The following is an 18,273-nucleotide window of genomic DNA, read 5'->3' on the forward strand; positions in this document are numbered from 1 at the left end:
AGGGATGCTCTGGGAGAGGGATGCTCTGGGTCACACCTCAGGGACAAAGCTGGCACACCAGCCAGTCCCAGGGAGCAGAGCTGGGCCCCTCCTGCACATCCCAGCTCCCACATCCCATTCCCCACTAACACCCGGCCCAGCAGGAATCCCTGACACCCACGGGCACCCAGAGGCAGGGAATGGCTTCTGGGGCCAACACACACCTGGGCAGGGCTTGGCTCTGGAATTCAGAGCACTGCTGGTGCCTACAATCATTCCAACAACTCTCTTTTCCTTCCCTGTCCTTGCAATCAAATCTACAGTGGGGGAAAAATAAATAATAAAATAAATATTTTTTTAAAAAAATCAAATAAAAATAAAAATTAAAAATAAAAAAATATTAAAAATAAAAATAAAAAATTAAAAATAAAAATACAATAATAAAATGAATAAAAATAAAATAAATAAAATTTAAAATAAAATAATAAAATTAATAAAAATAAAATAAATTTTAAAAAATAAAAATAAAATAACATAAAATAAAAATAACAAAATAACTTAAAACAACATAATAATAAAATAAGATAAAAATAAAATAAAATAAAATAAAATAAAATAACCCAAAATAACCCAAAATAACATAATGAAATAAAATAAATAAAATATAAAATAAAATAAAAAAATAACACAAAATAAAATAAAATTAAAATAAAATGAATTGAAATGAAATAAATAAAATAAAATAAAATAAAATAAAATAAAATGAAATGAAATGAAATGAAATGAAATGAAATGAAATAAAATAAAATAAAATAAAATAAAATAAAATAAAATAAAATAAAATAAAATAAAATATAAAATAAAATACAATAAACCTCTCTGGGCTTTGGGATGCCCCACAGCAGCCTGCCCCTCTGCTCTGTCCTTGAAGCCTGAGCTGCTCCCAGCATGGAGGAACCCACCCAGCCCAGTTCCAGGGCTCAGCCCAAAGCCCCCTGCCCTGGAGCATTCCCTGGCAGGAACAGGGGCAGCACGTGGGCAATGCCACAGGAGCTGCAGAGCAGGAAAAGGCAAATTGCAGGGTGGCTGCTGACAGAGTTCCCTGTCAGGAGATCTGAAAAGGGGATGTGCCACGGGGAGCAGGCTGGAATGACACGGGACCTTCTGCCATAATCACCAGTTGTGGGGAGAGCAGGCTATGATGGGGTATTTCTAGGGGCAGGCAATTACAGAGCAGGCTCCTCTGCCAGCCTGCAATCCTCAGGAACAGCCAGCTGATGGCTGGCTGGGATCAAATCCCAGAGGATTCCAGATCTCCCCAGGAGATGCCAGCCAGGACAGTCCCTGGGACTGAGGCAGGGCAGCACTGGGGACAGGGGGTGACACTGGGAATCCTGGCACTCTCCTGAGGGGCACAGCCAGCACACCAGGGCTGCATGGCCAGCCTGAGCTGTGCCACTGCTGGCCAACACTGCCCACTCCCCCAGCAGCCTCAGACTGGGTTATTTTTCACTCATTCCAACTCCTGGCCAAATTAATTTGTGTGTTTATGACCCAGACCTTGCAGGGATGCCATATTCCAAGAGCAAGGCATTTTTTCTGGCAAGAGGTAAGAGAAATCAGGAGCCCAAGCAGCTGCAGCCTGCAAAATCTGCAGGATTTGGTTCTCCCTGCAAATCCTGCAGGATTCTGTTCTACTCTGGTCAAACCTTCCACGTCATAAATCCATTCTAAATCCCCAAGCAGAAGTTCTGTCCAACTTTCTCAAGCTGAATCCAGAACTGTTTCTGATGGGTTGTTTCATATCATGTAATATAAAAAAAGTCACCTCAGTTTTCACCAGAAATAACAACAAAGTCAACTGAAAACACCTATCACAGTGCAGAGAGAAATTGTAATCTAGACATCATAACAAAATCCACTGAAAACACCTATCACAGTGCAGAGAGAAATTGTAATCTAGACATCATAACAAATCAACTGAAAACACCCATCATAGTGCAGAGGGAAATTGTAATCTAGACATCATAACAAATCAACTGAAAACACCCATCATAGTGCAGAGGGAAATTGTAATCTAGACATCAAAACAACAAAATTACCTGAAAACACCCATCATAGTGCAGAGGGAATTGTAATCTAGACATCTAACAAAATCAACTGAAAACACCTATCACAGTGCAGAGAGAAATTGTAATCTAGACATCATAACAAAATCCACTGAAAACACCTATCACAGTGCAGAGAGAAATTGTAATCTAGACATCATAATAACAAAATCAACTGAAAACACCCATCATAGTGCAGAGGGAAATTGTAATCTAGACATCAGAATAACAAAATTACCTGAAAACACCTATCACAGTGCAGAGGGAAATTGTAATCTAGACATCACCTCTTTAGTGCCATCTTAAAGGCACCTGCAGGAGGTGCAGAGTTTATAGCTGTAACTCTTTCACTCTAAAGGAAAGGAAAAACCCCTCCAGGCTGTGGCAGGTGCATGGATGTGCAGAACAGCTCCTCCCCACCCAGCTCTGCTCTGAGGGCGCAGCTCTAAGTGACAGCCCAAGGGAGTGACATCAAAGCTGTGCAGACAGGAAAACTGAAATGGAGCCTCCTTCAAGGCTTCCACAGAGGGAGCTGCTGCTGGAAACGGGAAGGGGCTGTGTCCCCACATCCCTCCAAACACAGCAACAGCCCAGCACAAACACAGGGAGAGCATCTCGACCCGAATGATGCAAAGAGTGATGCTGCACTCGCCCAGATGGATCCTCTCAGACCTCACAAATGATTCAGATCCCAAGGCTGCTGCTGCTCCTTGTTTTCCCCAGCTGCTGCCCTGACAACACAACCCAACAAGGCTGAGCACTGCCCACACGGGGCTGGGCTCACGTGGCCCCTTCCTCACCCCTACAGCCCCTCCTGCAGCCCCTGCCCCTGGGAAAAGCCCCTCAGCAGAACCAGGGGGATGTGAACCCACGAATCCATCTGCACCAGAGAAGGGGGGAAGAACCAACCAGCAGCACGGCCAGAGCCAGCTGTAAAGGATGTTTCAAGCAGCAGAGTCAAGAGACTGTCAGTGAGGACATGTTCAGAGTTTAACTGAGTCCCCCCAGCTCGGTATCCAGGGATTCCCCCACCCACAGTGGCACAGCTCTCTCTGCAAGTGCTACTGGCCTCATTTCCCTGCTGTTTGAAGTGATAGTAGCAGAGCTGCAACACAACTCCCACACAGAGCGTGTGTGGGATCCCAAAAGCAGAGAACTGACGGCAGGGAACAGATTGGGAACAGCTTCCCTCCAGAAAACCAAAGGCATCGACACCGAGGGAAATCCTGTCCATCAAATCTGGCACACAGCTTTGCCCACCTCTCCCAAGAAAATGACTCCTTTTCTGCACATTCCAGTTCCCACATCCCATTCCCTATTAACAACACAACCAAGCAGGAATTACTGACATCAATGAACACAGGGCAGGGAACAGATTGGGAACAGCTTCCCTCCAGAAAACCAAAGGCATCGACACCGAGGGAAATCCTGTCCATCAAATCTGGCACACAGCTTTGCCCACCTCTCCCAAGAAAATGACTCCTTCTCTGCATATTCCAGTTCCCACATCACATTCCCTATTAACAACACAACCAAGCAGGAATTACTGACATCAATGGGCACCCAGAGGCAGGGAATGGCTTCTGTGGCCAACACAAACCTGGGGAATGTTTGGCTCTGGAATTCAGAGCGGTGCTGGTGCCTACATCCACTCTGAACTCTCTTTTCCATTCCTGTCCTTGCAATCAAATCTACAGCAAGGGAAAAAACAAAAAAAAAAAAGTAGAAACAAAAGGGAAATACTCTACTTGAATTGCTGGTCTTTGGTGCTCCTAGTTTTAGCCAGGAATCTCTCAGCCAACTTCTCCAAATTCCTGGAGTAATCCATCTCAATCTCTGCCTTCTTGCGGAAGAAATCCTGCAGGTCCTGCAGTAACTGGACCCGAAGCTCACACTGCTGGTCAAGACATTTCAGCTGCTCTACCAACTGGGCACGGATCTCTGCAACAAACAAAAGCACTGCAGATTAAACACAGCCCCATCACAGACAACACCATCCCAATTCTGCACAAAACACCATTAAAAATGTGTTCCCTCGCTGGTGTCAGCCAGGCTGCCCTGGGGTGAGAATGTGCAGGCAGAAATGACTGGGGGTGCAAGGAAATCCATCCCAAAGCCCACAGGCTGGTGCACAGCAAAGCTTTGTTGCTGCAAAGTGCATCAGTTACAAGTGTCAAGTGCATTTTTGGCACGGGGAACGAGTGGTCACTGCCTAAAAATGTACTGAATCTCAGTCTGGAAAAAGGACTGAGTGCTGCAATCCCCCACGTCAACTCAGCAAAGCACTTCAGGGAATTTCTATCAAATTCCTCTGCAAACTGCTCCTGATGCAGGAACAAGACATTGCACATTCTGGGCCACTCCCCAAAGGCACCAAATTCAGATTATTCAGTTTGTTCCTGAGTCTCCAGCTGTGCAGCTCATTAAAAACCAAGCCATGAAAGAGATGAAGAAACCCCTCTGGAGAGCCAACACCAGAGCACTTCCCATTAGGGAATCATCTCCAGGAAGGCTCCTTTTCCTTTTAAAATATCTGCAAGTAACATATTTCTATCTAAGGACCCCATAAAGCACACAGACATAGGTGTTAATATCATAATTAATTATTAATGCACATTCATAATAATCACTGCATCATTATTAGGAATGTCTCTGTGTTAACACAGTATTTTACCAACTATTTTACCAAGCATTTTCAAGCATTTAACACAGTATTTTACCAACTATCTTCAAGCATTTTGCAAACATGAAAGCTTCTCCTATGAGCCACGTGTTCTCCTTCTCCCACTAATCCTGAATTCGAGGGACAGAGTAGTGAAATGACTCACTCACAGTCAAACAGGGCAAGAAAACACAGCAGAAGTGTGTCAGTCGCAGCCTAAAAATGCAGAAATATTCAGGGATGCAGCCAGCAAAGGCTATTTGGCTTTTACACAGGCAATAAACTCAACATGAAATCAATAAAATATGCCCTTTCATCTAAAGGTCTCTGAGCAGTGAAACTGCAGAGATCTGCCACGGCCTGACTGCGAGCGCCGCTCCCTTCCAAAGCTTTTCCGAGATGTGTTGTTCCAGGCTGAACCCAGAACCAGCAATAAAATTTCAGGTTTCAATAAAATTTCAGCTTTCACAGCTTCCCTCACACCTCCACACTGCGACTGCAGGCGCCCACAGCTCCAGCACTGCAAGGGAAGGAGGGGAGGGAGCATTTCCCAAACTCAATTTTTTCAGAAATCAGAGACTTCACCGCTGATTCCTGAAATACGGAAAATCACAGAGAGCAGCTTGGCTCCTCTGTGAATTTGTCCCTTTGCCCAGGAAATAAATTAAAAAAACCCCATCTGGACCTCCATGGTTTCATTGCTGCCATGCACTCCCAGGATCAGTTGCCTCGGATCGTGCTCACATCTGCGGGAACAGTTTTAAGGAATTTGGGATCTGCCGTGAACAAAACCCCGCATCTTTATTTTAGGGACTCCAAAACCCAAACCACATGTAGGAAAACACAGCTCCCAGTCAGGCTTGCCAAAAAAGAAGAAGAAAAAAAAAATTTACAAAATAATCTGCACAAATGTGGGGTTTTCAAGCATGAAGATGACCTTGATTAGCACTGAATTTGGTCATTCCAAACTTCTCAGCCTGTGGTACCAGGGGCTTTTGCTGCAAGGAGGAAATACAGCCAGCAAGGTTGTTGGAAGGGAGGAGTCAACACTGTGATGTGGGGGCAAAACTGGTCAGGTTTATTTTTTTCCCCCCAGGAGAGAATCTTAAAAAGCAGAAAACCTGCATTTCTTCATCAGGAAACACAGCTACAGGCAAATCCATCAACCTGAGCTGCCTGTGCACTTCTTTAACCAAAACCACTCCAGCTCTGCTGCTTCCCCAGGCTCAGGTGGGAAGAGTGTGGAATCACCCCAGGAAGAGACAAACCCATGAGGAACCCGACCCTGGATGTGCAGGGGAAGCAGGAGCCAGAGCAGGTGAAATCTGCACGCTGCATTTATTCACCCCAACGCTGGAGATCCCTTTGCTTTTGAGCTGCCTGGAGATCCCTGGAGATCTCTGGAGATCCCTTTGCTTTGGAGCTGCCTGGAGATCCTGGGGATCCCTGGGGATCCCTTTGCTTTGGAGCTGCCTGGAGATCCCTGGGGATCCCTTTGCTTTGGAGCTGCCTGGAGATCCCTGGAGATCCCTTTGCTTTTGAGCTGCCTCTGTTGCTTGCCCCATCCCAGCTGGTGTTCCAGGACGGGCAGGGCCACGGGGATGCTCACACCCATCAGACCTGCCAGCACTCGTGTCAAACTGGGATGCTCACACCCATCAGACCTGCCAGCACTCGTGTCAAACTGGGATGCTCACACACATCAGACCTGCCAGCACTCGTGTCAAACTGGGATGCTCACACACATCACACCTGCCAGCCCTCATGTCCAGCTTTGCTGCTGATGCTCACCACGTGCTGCACACACTCAGCTCCAGCCCCAGCCCCAAACCCTCCCAAGGATTTGCAAGGCTCTGCTCCAGGGACAGGGTTAACCAGGGAAATGCAAACCAGACACCCCCATCCCACCTGAGGCTTTGCCATTTCGACTTTTTAAAGCCAAGGAGGTGATACCAGCACCAGAACTGGCAGGGAGATGGTGTTTCCTTGCTGCAATCATTCAGTTCTCCTGAGCCTTAACCTGGCACTCACCTGCAGGTCTAACACCCAAAAACAAACATCCTTCAACACAAGAAGCACCAGAAAGCTCTTCCTCCCTTTGGGTTTTCTCCTCCACCCTTTCCTCACCAAAAGGGATGTTCCCAACACAGAAACAACTCTGTGACCTTTCCAGAAGCTTCTGGACAAAAGACACTAATTTTACTACGTTGAGGACTCATTGAAAGAAAATACCTGAGCAGAGCTGGTGTGTTCTGCTAAGCACATTCAGAAAGAGAGTCAGGATTCAAATGCAGCAAATTTTGCCTGAGATGTTTTTATTTGTGCATTTCTGCAATTTTTCAGAAGTCAGCAACCTTCTTAGCATGGATGAGCAGCAGGCACCTTGTTAGAGGAGAGGACTGGGGTAGGGATGGGAAATTGCAGATTCGGGCAGGCCAAGGAATGGCAGGTTCAGGGAATGGCAGGTTCAGGGAATGGCAGATCAAGGAATGGCAGATCAGGGAATGGCAGATCAAGGAATGGCTGGTTCATGGATTGGCAGATCATGGAATGGCAGGTTCATGGAATGGCAGATCAAGGAATGGCAGATCAGGGAATGGCAGATCAAGGAATGGCTGGTTCATGGATTGGCAGATCATGGAATGGCAGGTTCATGGAATGGCAGGTTCACGGAATGGCAGATCATGGAATGGCAGGTTCATGGAATGGCAGATCATGGAATGGCAGGTTCATGGAATGGCAGATCAAGGAATGGCACATTCATGGAATGGCAGATTCATGGAATGGCAGATTCATGGAATGGCAGGTTGATGGAATGGCAGATCAAGGAATGGCAAATTCATGGAATGGCAGGTTCAGGGAATGGCAGGTTCACGGAATGGCAGGTTCACGGAATGGCAGATCATGGAATGGCAGATCATGGAATGGCAGATCATGGAATGGCAGGTTCATGGAATGGCAGGTTCATGGAATGGCAGGTTCATGGAATGGCAGATCATGGAATGGCAGGTTCATGGAATGGCAGGTTCATGGAATGGCAGGTTCATGGAATGGCAGATCATGGAATGGCAGGTTCATGGAATGGCAGATCAAGGAATGGCAGATCAAGGAATGACAGATCATGGAATGGCAGGTTCAGGGAATGGCAGATCAAGGAATGACAGATCAGGGAATGGCAGATCAAGGAATGACAGATCAGGGAATGGCAGATCAAGGAATGGCAGGTTCATGGAATGACCACCCACCCTCCCCGGCGCCTCAACTGATGGATTTTTATGAGGGCAACAAATTGTTCATTGCCCATGATGTTTTCAATTGGAAAACCACCTTCTGCAGCAAAACTAGATCTACAAAAGACCACTTCCAAAAAGCCAGCAGCTCTGAAAGACGAGAAGATCAGAGCACGAGTGTTTGAATTAGAAAATCACAAGGCAGCTCAAGCTCTCGAGGTGGGACACTCCACACACAGCCCCGTGGCTGAACAGCACGGAGAACCAGCAGCTTCTCCCGCAGTGTGAAAGGCGATCTCAGCACTTTTCTTTATAATAAAGGCAGTGTTTTGGAGGGGAGCAGGGACAGCTGAGCGGGCTCCCGCAGGAACAATGAGCCATTCAGCCCCGGCTTATCGAGGCCAACCTTGCTCATCTTTCAAACGCACAGCCCGCAGCCCTCTGCCACAAAATCAAATCAAGAATGCAGGAATTTCCTGAGGCTTACAGGGCCTTGCAGAGTATAAAGTGTCTGCTTGTTTTCCCACTGCTTACACAAGCAGAAGGTGTTTTCTCGGGCCTGCTCCGAGCACATCCCCCGGCGGCGGCGGCGGGGCCGTGCGCGCTCTAACCCGGGGGTCACCGAATTACACGGGCCCTCTTCATGTCTGCAGCCACAACAAACACTCCAGGCCCGAATCCACTGCTGCTGCATCTTTTAATCTGCACAGGTTATTAGGTTAACAGCCACTTGAAACACCAAAAAAGCCTTTCCCCCTCCTTTCCTTCAGAGCTTGGCAATCCCACCCACTGCGATGGCTGAGGACAAGGAACAACCTCCTGAAGACTCTGCTCAAGGGCCTGAAGGTGAATAAGCTGAATTCCAGGTGAAGATGCCAGTGGCAGAATTAGGATTAAACACCAGCTATTCTTGTTGTAAGCCTTGCCCTGTATCACTGAGTTCTGTCCATTGTATTTCAAACTCCTTTCCTTCAGAGCTTGGCAATCCCACCCACTGCGATGGCTGAGGACAAGGAACAACCTCCTGAAGACTCTGCTCAAGGGCCTGAAGGTGAATAAGCTGAATTCCAGGAGAAGATGCCAGTGGCAGAATTAGGATTAAACACCAGCTATTCTTCTTGTAAGCTTTGCCCTGTATCACTGAATTCAAACTCGCGTGGCTGACAACTCTACATAATTCAAACATCCTCAGTGGCCACAGAGAGTTTTCCATCCACCTCAAACAAACCATTTATTCATTTCCATCACCAGATCATAAAGTCACCTGGGTCACCAAGGGACAGACTGTTGTATAATCCTGGGCAGCTGCATGACTCAACTTTGAGCCTTTCCAACATCCCTCGTGGCACACAGGAGACAGGTCCAGTTTATAATGAAATCAGAGGGGAAGGAAGATCTTCTGCCTTCTCTATTTCACTGCCATTTGCCATTCCCCACCCAGAGGCTGTGCCTGCCCCATCCCTGGAAGTGTTCAAGGCCAGGCTGGATAGAGCTCGGAGCAACCCCCTGCACCGGGGAATGAGGTGAGCTTTAAGATCCCTTCCACCCCTAATCATTCCATGATCCTCAGCATCCCCAAACTCCACAAACACAGCAGAGTTCTGCAGAGCTCCTGGCAGGAATTTGTGTTTTCACCAAACAATTCCACCTGGAGCAGGGGGATATCCACAGTGCCTGGGACTGCACCTTGCTCTGCTACAGCACCCAACATCCACCTCCTGGAACAGAATTTCCCAAACTTGACTTTTTAAGGCTTGAATGTCTCTAAAGTTGGAATGTGGAACCAAATCTTCTGTACCAACTTGTTTATTCTCCCACAGGTCACAGAGTGACCTAAGAAAGGACAACCTCAGAGCCAGGAGCCCTCCTTCAGGGACTCCAACAACATTCCTGCTCTGAGCAGGATCAGGGAAGGAAGCTGAAACCCTAGGAAGGGCTCAGGTCCCTCCCTAGGAAGGGTTTCAGGGATAAGCTGGCACTGCCCTAGCTGGATGGCAGCAGGGTGAATCACAGGCTGGCAGCACAGGGCACCAGGAGGAGGCAGGGGCAGCCCCAGCTGTGCTCAGTATCTCACCCATCTCCTGCACCCCTGGTTTCCCAAGGAAGGGAAAGGTTTCCCCGCCCCATCCCGAGTGCCACGCTGCATAAAAAGATGACAAGCTTGGGAAAGGAGTGGGATGGCAGCAAAACAGAAGCACCAAGCCCCAGATGAAAGAGCAAAGCTCTCACCCACACGGATGTGCCGCAGCGGGCAGAGCCCAGCTCCAAAGCCAGCTGTGCCTGGTGGCTCTGCAGCTGTCCCCAACCCAGGGGACCTCAGCATGGCCAGGAGACAAGGGACAGCAGCAGGGGTGTGTGGCTCAGGTCACCCTGACTAAGAAGGAACCACCCCAAACTGCACACCCAGCCCAACACCAGCTGATCTTTCAGGCTCCCCGCAGCACAGGAAAGGCAAGAAAAGGCAAAATGAATTAAATCTCCACTTCAAAGCTGGAGCTGAGATTTTAGATCTTGTGCCTCGTCCTTTTTCAGTCCTCCTCTCCTGGGAGCTGCCACACAGTCTTGTGCTGAACATCAGAATGAGATGTCTGGGCATCCACTTTTGGAGACTCCACAAAGTGAAACTCAAAATTCAGCTGAGTTTAAAGCCAACACTCCATTCAGCTTCCAAAAGTTCAAACCATCCAACACAACTTGTGAGTAAAAGCAAGAACTGTTTAAATATACAAGTAACTTTGGGAGAATGCACTGAATCACATATTTTGACATGTTCTTACCACATTACTAAATTATTCACATTTCTCCTGCCATCACACATGAGAGGCTGGACTCCAAGAGTGAAGGACTTGGTACTTCTGACTATTTTTATTGGTACATGATTACAAACAGGGCTGTGACTAATGACAGGCCCAGCCCAGCCACCCCAACGTGGCTGGGAGGTTTAATGACTTTGAAAAGCCTTTATATATTAACAGCCAGAATTCCAGGGAACAAGCTGTGTCACCAGCCAAAAGCTGTTGATCATCACAGCCTTAAAAAAAAAAAAATCTCCCTGGTAATCTAAAAGCTTGGCTTTGAAGTGAAAATGATATAAGAGGAGGAAATCCAGCCTTTTGTTTGAGAGCAGAGCCAGGAGGGAGATTCAGGTTCACAACCACTGTAAGCCCTGGAAAAGGTAAATATTCCTTTTACAGCCAGATACTCCATTTGAGAAATGGGTAACACAAACTGACAAGAATCCCTTTGTAGTTATAAATATATAAACAGAGCTGGAGGTGTTGGGAGCTGAAATTCTTTGCAGCAGAGATTGATGAAATTGTTTTGAGGTGCAAGACGAGCGCCGGGAGATTTGCATTAATGAAGTGAAAGGAGAGGACGCCAGACGTGCTTAAAAGCAAAAATTAAGGCTGGTCTCGGTCTCAGGGAAGAACTGAGGACATTCAGCTTTTATTTCCTCACCTACACCCTAATGTATGTGCATCCCTAATTACCTGGGGCTCCCTCCCAGCTTCTCCAGTGCCACTGGCAGGAGCGTGGCAGCCGCTGCCTCTGCCCTGGGTGATGCCTCCACCTGGAAAATTCACAACTTTAAAGAATCCCACTTTAAAAAAATCCCACAGCCAGCCTGGACATTGGTTTTCCATCTCCACACCAAAAAAAAACCCCAAACACAGCACTCATTTGGTATTCCCAGACTGCAAACTGATGTGAGGCTTCAGACCTGCAAAGCTTTTAAAAGATGCTCAAAATTCTGCAATTAACCACGCTGACAAAGCTGCCAAGGCATTTAATCCATCCAGTACTCAAATTAAATATTTTTTTTCTGTCTAATGAAGGTCCCCTTTGCTATCATCAAAACACAGCCCATGCTGTTGACTTTGGGGGAGGATGTTTCAAACCAGGACTGAGATTAAATTCCCCTGGGCAGGGATTCATGGCCCTAATTCCAACAGCAGAACGTGAGCAACTCCTCCAAACAAGCCTGATAAGGGGAATGTGTTTGAGTACATGAGGTAATAACAGTCTATTTTTAGGTTTTACAACTGTTTATTCAAAAGAAATAAAAGTTTATCAATACATTTCAAACAGCCACGTGCAAACAGCAGGAGCATTGCAGCTCCTCCTCTCCAGGAAGTTTCACAGCTATTTTAGGATTGTCTGTGCTCAGTTAAAGGTTTTCCCCCAACTGACACCAAGCCAAAATTAAAAAAACCTCAGGCAAAGCTTTGCTTATGCTTTCCCAATTTTTGAATGCTGGAAAAAACACCATGGGCAAGTAGTAAAACTTCATTTTATCACTGTTTTGCAGCATGGAATTACAGAATAAACAATTTAAAAGTCATTTTGACACACAGACTATTACTGCAATCAAAGACAACACACAGACACATATCCCCCAGTTCTTATTTGCAATATTCAGAGAATAATTTGAACTAAAAAAACTCTTTGTAACTCTTTGCTCCTGTAATGAGCACCCTGAGTGTTGTGTGGCCCTGGGAGGCAGGAATTGCTTTGGGCCCACTAAACAACCTGGAATAACATTTTCTCCAAACAACTTCTTCATAGTTATTTCAATGGTTTCCACTCCTGCAGGGTGACAATGCCAACACTGCAGATATGGCCAAAAATTTGGTGAATATTTTTAATATAAATGTTTTTTTCTTGCTTTAGTTCCCTTTCTGCTTCTGGCCAGGGCAAACCAAGTCTCCCTGAAGCATCAAACTCAAGTGGTATTTTCCATCACACTCTCCTACTGCTCAGAAAGAAAAGATTCTTCCCTCAAACCTGTGTTAATCACAAAAAAAAAAAATAAAAAGAATAAAAGGTGTTATGAGTGCAAGGAGCTGGAGATTTGCTCCCAGTTATTCACAACAGCAGGGAGCAAACACAGCAAGGAGTGAAGCTAAGCATGTGCTGGACACATTTCCAACCAAATTCCTCCTGATTTCACACAAAACCAAGGCTGGTCATGACTAAAATGTAAAAATGTGAAATGTTTCTGGATCCTGTCTGGCAGGGAGGGCAGCAGTGGGGATTTCCAGTGGGTGTTGCACAAGGGTCACACTCCAAAGAAGGGAAGTTTAACTAATCCTGCTCCTCCACCAGCCCCAGCACTTCCAACCCCGCTGACACCACTCAAACACCACCAAAAAAAAAACCAAAAAAAAAAGTTATGAATGAATAATGAAAAGTTCTCCAGTCTGGGGAAGGTTCCTGAGCCCTGATCAATCCCATGGAGCATCAGAGTGCAAGAATGAATCCAAGTGCCCCGAAAGTGTGGGAAATGCACAGAAACACCCTGCAGGAACCACGGGAATAATTCATTTGCAAGCCATGAGCTGCCTGGGCGTGGGGAGGGAGGCAGCCAGGGCTCTTCCCTCTCCACAGGAGCAGATTTGAATGAGGAATGTGGTGCTGCCCTGCTCACAAAGCACCTCAGGTTCCTGGGCACAGGGACAGGCTGCACCCGCTCTCAACAGAAAAATCTGTTTGTTCTACAAGAAACCCAGCAGGAAGAGGCAGCAGAACAGGTCCAGGAGACAAAAGCTGAGTGGAGATGCTGCTGACCCTGAGCAGCTCCAGCTCCTCTGCTGGAAATATCCCAGGAGACAAAAGCTGAGTGGAGATGCTGCTGACCCTGTGCCGCTCCAGCTCCTCTGCTGGGAACACCCCAGGAGACAAAAGCTGAGTGGAGATGCTGCTGTCCCTGAGCAGCTCCAGCTCCTCTGCTGGGACCAGCCCAGGAGACAAAAGCTGAGTGGAGATGCTGCTGACCCTGTGCAGCTCCAGCTCCTCTGCTGGGACCATCCCAGGAGACAAAAGCTGTGGAGATGCTGCTGTCCCTGAGCAGCTCCAGCTCCTCTGCTGGGACCAGCCCAGGAGACAAAAGCTGAGTGGAGATGCTGCTGTCCCTGTGCAGCTACAGCTGCCCTGCTGGGACCATCCCATGGGAGCTGCTGGATGCACCTGCAGCAGGCTCAGGGGGTTGGGATGGCAGCAGGACAAGGTCCTTCCCCATGGGATGCTCCACCTGGCTGGTGCTGAGCAGCCCAGCAGCCCCTGGACCATTTTAAAATCCAGTTATTATTGTGAAGAGGGGATGATAACCTTGGCGTAGTGCCACCATTCCAGAGGCATCCTGCAGGGTCTGGGGGTCTGGATGGCAGCAGGACAAGGTTCTTCCCCCACAGGGTGCTCAGGCACTTCCCTCTCCCCAAAACACAGCCCTGCAGCCAGCCAGGGCTGCCAAAGCTCTTTGCAAAACAGCCCAGAAATATTGGATTGTTGTTTTTTTTCACCCCAAATCTCTGCTGCAGAAAGGTGGATTTTAGGGTTAAGAGAAAGAAAAAACCCAATTCTTTCTTATTTTAAAACCAATTTTGGCTCATTTCTCCCAACTCCTGCTTCTGGCAGCTTCTGCTGTGCTTTCCTGGCTTCTTTTAAAGAGAGTTTCTGCCTGCAGCCCTTCACCTCCCTGTCCTTCCCTCTGCTCCACAGTGTAGCAGCTGTTTAGTAGCCACAACTCCATCCTAAAACTTTACAAATGTCTTCCTCCTAAGTGTTAAGATTTCCTCTGCTGCTGCTGATTAAAACAGAAGTTAAACAAGGGCTCCTTTCACCCTGCAAAATTTCTCCTCCAAGTGTTTCAGCTGCGCTGTGTCAAATATTGTGAGAGGTTTATTTTAAAGCCCTAAACTGAAGTGAATTATTCATCAGAAAGGTGTGATGTGCTCATTATTCCTGGCATTTCCCATCTGCTCCCAGCTCACGGTGGAATCCCAGTTTCAGCTCCCTGCTGAAATCCCAGTTTCACATCCCCAGAGTGCCACATTCCAGGGCTGCACCCTCAGACACAGCCAGAGGTGAGAGCACAGCACCCACTCCCACACCCAGATTAAATCCTCCACTGTCCTGATTATTCCTTCAGGGAAACAGTCCAGGGATGCATCAAATCCCCCCCCCCCAGACCCAATTCCCAGCTGCCTCTGCAAAAACTTCATTAATTTGAAATTCTGATTTTTAATTTATCTGTCAAGGGTGCTCAAAGTTTGGAAGTGCTAAAGAATTTGGGATGCAAGAACCCAGAAACAGCATTAATATGAAAAAAAATCACTTTTTCTTCCCAATTCACAAGACCTGAAGAGTTTCTCTCTTACAATTATTTCATGCAAAGTAACATCACGTAAATTTGTCAAATGAATAAAATTGCCAGAACAGAACTGGCAATTTACAACTTATATGCCTTAATCTCTTCAATTAAAGGAAAATCCTTTGGTGAATAATGTCAGATATTTAGAGATACAAACAGAATGATTAATGTTGGTGTCTAATTGAATTTCACCTGAGGATTTCTCTGCCTCCCTCTCCCCTCTGGTACCTAACACGTTAACATGAATAAATGATTGAGAAAGAAATGAAGAGAGGAACAAAAGGGGACATGTAAACACTCCTCAAGCACAGCACAGCAAACTCAATTTCAAAATCACTTCCAGCAGGCTGCCAAATTCCAGGGCTGTCTCAGGCAGTGAGGGGAAAGTCAGACACACGTGGGGTTGGTTTTTAATCCCATGGACAATTTCCATCCTTGCTTTGTGCTGAAAAGAACCAACACCGACTTACCTGGTGTTGAAAAATAAAATTATCAATTGAAAAATAAATTTACCAGTTTATTCTTTAGGAATATTTCCTAAAGATGAAGCAATAAAGAAAAAAAAAAAGAGAAGAGGATGAGGCTCCATTTTAAAATCCAGTTATTATAGAAGAGTGAATGATAACCTTGGGGTAGTGCCACCATTCCAGAGGTGTCCTGCAAGGGAATCCTGGGATTGAAGCCCCTTCCCTGGTGCCACCAGGGTCCCTTCCAGGACCTGGTCAGTCCTGAGCAGCCCAGCAGCCCCTGGACCATTTTAAAATCCAGTTATTATAGAAAAGTGAATGATAACCTTGGGGTAGTGCCACCATTCCCTGGGTCCTGTTCAGGTGAACCCACCTGGTCTGTCCTGAGCAGCCCCATGACCATTTGAAAATCCAGTGATTATCTAAGAGGGGGAAATAACCCTGGGTTAGTCCCACCATTCCAGAGGCATCCTGCCATGGAATCCTGGGAATGAAGCCCCTGCCCTGGTGCCACCAGGGTCCCTTCCAGGACCTGGCTGGTCCTGAGCAGCCCAGCAGCCCCTGGACTATTTTAAAATCCAGTGATTTTGTAAGAGGGGAAGACAACCTTGGGTTATGGTGCCACCATTCCAGAGGCTCCTGCAATGAAATCCTGGGGTTGATCCCTTTCCCTGGTGCCACCTGGGTCCCTGTTCAGGTGAACCCACCTGGTCTGTCCCGAGCAGCCCAGCCTGGGGCAGCCCAGCTTAGTGCCACCATTCCAGAAGCTCCTGCAATGACATCCTGGGGTTGATCCCCTTCCCTGGTGCCACCTGGGTCCCTGTTCAGGTGAACCCACTTGGTCTGTCCCGAGCAGCCCCTGGACCATTTTAAAATCCAGTTATTATGTAAGAGGGAACAACAACCTTGGGTTAATCCCCCTATTCCAAGGCATCCTGCAATGAATCCTGGGGTTGATCCCCTTCCCTGAGTCCCCTTCAGGTGAACCCACCTGGTCTGTCCCGAGCAGCCCAGCCTGGGACAGCCCAGCTTAGTGCCACCATTCCAGAAGCTCCTGCAATGACATCCCGGGGTTGATCCCCTTCCCTGGTGCCACCAGGACATCCCTGGGTCCCTTTCAGGTGAACCCACCTGGTCTGTCCCGAGCAGCCCAGCCTGGGGCAGGCCAGCAGCCCCTGGCCCTGGACAGCTGAACCATGAAGGATCTCCTGGGGCTCCTCCTTGCCTTCCTTCCCTCTGGAGCAGCAGGAAGAGCTCTCAGCCCATGGAGGAAGAGGACAGACTGTCCCCAGGAGTCAACAGGGTGAGTCAAATATCCAGAGCCTCCCTGCCTGGCCCTGTGTGTGTTTCTGGGAGGATTTCAGGGCTGTTAATTAACCCTGAGCATTCCAGGGGAGGTGAATAATGAGCATCATTACAGACACTTCCCAGCTGACTTGAACAACATCAAAAAGGGCCAGGCTGTTGGCCCAGGGTACCAGAGGACAGTGATGACAGAGCTGGTTTCCTCCAGAGCAGCCTCTCATTTTCCCCACCAACACCTGCCATTAAAACACCCCATAAAATCAAAGCCATGCCTCCTTCAGCTGGCAGCAGAGTCCCTGATAAATCAGCCTTAACTGTTTGCATAAGAAATCAAATTGGAGCATTGTTTTAATTCAGATGGAACACACCTAAAAGCCAGACAGGAGCCTAATTGAAAACCACAAAACTCATTTATGTTAAAAAAAAAAATTAAAAAAAGCTGCTCCAGTCTCCCTGATGCTCTCTGACTGAGTCTGTTCACATTCAAAAGGAGTTTGCAGCAGGAATGAAAAGGAGTTTGCAGCTCAATGAGAGCAAAGCTGTCCCAAGCAGGATTTTCCTATCCCATCCACAGCACTAATTCCTTCAGGTGTAAATATTCAGCTGGGGAAGTGCAGCACTGCTGTCTCAAAAGGAACTCACATTTTACTCCCCAGCACCTCTTGAAAAGGAAGAAATGAGTATTTGACAGAGCCTGCAGAGCTCGAATTATGTGAATCATCATTTTTCTATCAGTTCATTGTCAGCTCTAGCAACACCCATTAATCAGCACAGCCTAGACCAGAGCAAGAACAAGGAGATGCTTATTTTCCATAAGCCTTTGTCAGAGAACTGACATTAAAATTCAGGTAGGTCCTCCTTTTTACACACACACACGTGTGCTTTATCATTTAGAAACCTTTTCTGCTGCTCCAGCATTTACAATAAATGACTCAAGGTTCAATAAAGGATTTTACTACCTGCACTCTTTGGAAGGTACACAGGGTTCTGCCCAGTCTTTGTACAGCAGTAATTTCTACAATAAATTTAAAGTCTAAATCTGATTGGTTTTTTTATTTTCCTCTCTGATCCCATCCTTGTTCCCCTGGGGAAAAATCACCTAGTTTCCAAAAAAAGCTTTTTCCAAAGTAACTCAGGTGCAGCCCACCACACCAACTGCAGATATGCACTAGGTGTGAAAGGGAACAAAAATCCCCATATTTTACAAATATTTGTATAAATAGAAGAGTAATCTGAAGCTAGAGTAGGAGACAGATCCAGGCATTAATCTGGATTTTCCCAGCATCAGCTGATAACAGAATTAACACAGTGTTCCCTGAAATGAAGCACCATGTCCTGCATTTCCAAGCACTGAGCCTGGCAGGAGAGGAGC

General features: G+C 47.0%; 1 protein-coding gene and 1 long non-coding RNA gene across 2 annotated transcripts in view; both read right to left on the bottom strand.

The window, feature by feature from the left end:
• The window catches only part of SRGAP2 (SLIT-ROBO Rho GTPase activating protein 2), a 130,044-nt gene that overhangs the window by 88,782 nt on the left and 22,989 nt on the right, over nucleotides 1–18,273 (bottom strand). The window contains exon 2 of the mRNA XM_050984953.1: nucleotides 3,836–4,028. Within this exon, the coding sequence (XP_050840910.1) occupies nucleotides 3,836–4,028 (193 nt within the window). The remainder of the gene's footprint in view (nucleotides 1–3,835; nucleotides 4,029–18,273) is intronic.
• LOC127060825 (uncharacterized) lies at nucleotides 1,568–2,618 on the bottom strand. The gene is made up of 3 exons (XR_007780203.1): nucleotides 2,326–2,618; nucleotides 2,029–2,262; nucleotides 1,568–1,910 (listed from the first exon to the last, which is right to left on the bottom strand). It is a non-coding gene; the product is annotated as an uncharacterized LOC127060825 (long non-coding RNA).

This window comes from Serinus canaria, chromosome 26 (assembly GCF_022539315.1).
Source record: "Serinus canaria isolate serCan28SL12 chromosome 26, serCan2020, whole genome shotgun sequence".
Taxonomy (NCBI): domain Eukaryota; kingdom Metazoa; phylum Chordata; class Aves; order Passeriformes; family Fringillidae; genus Serinus; species Serinus canaria.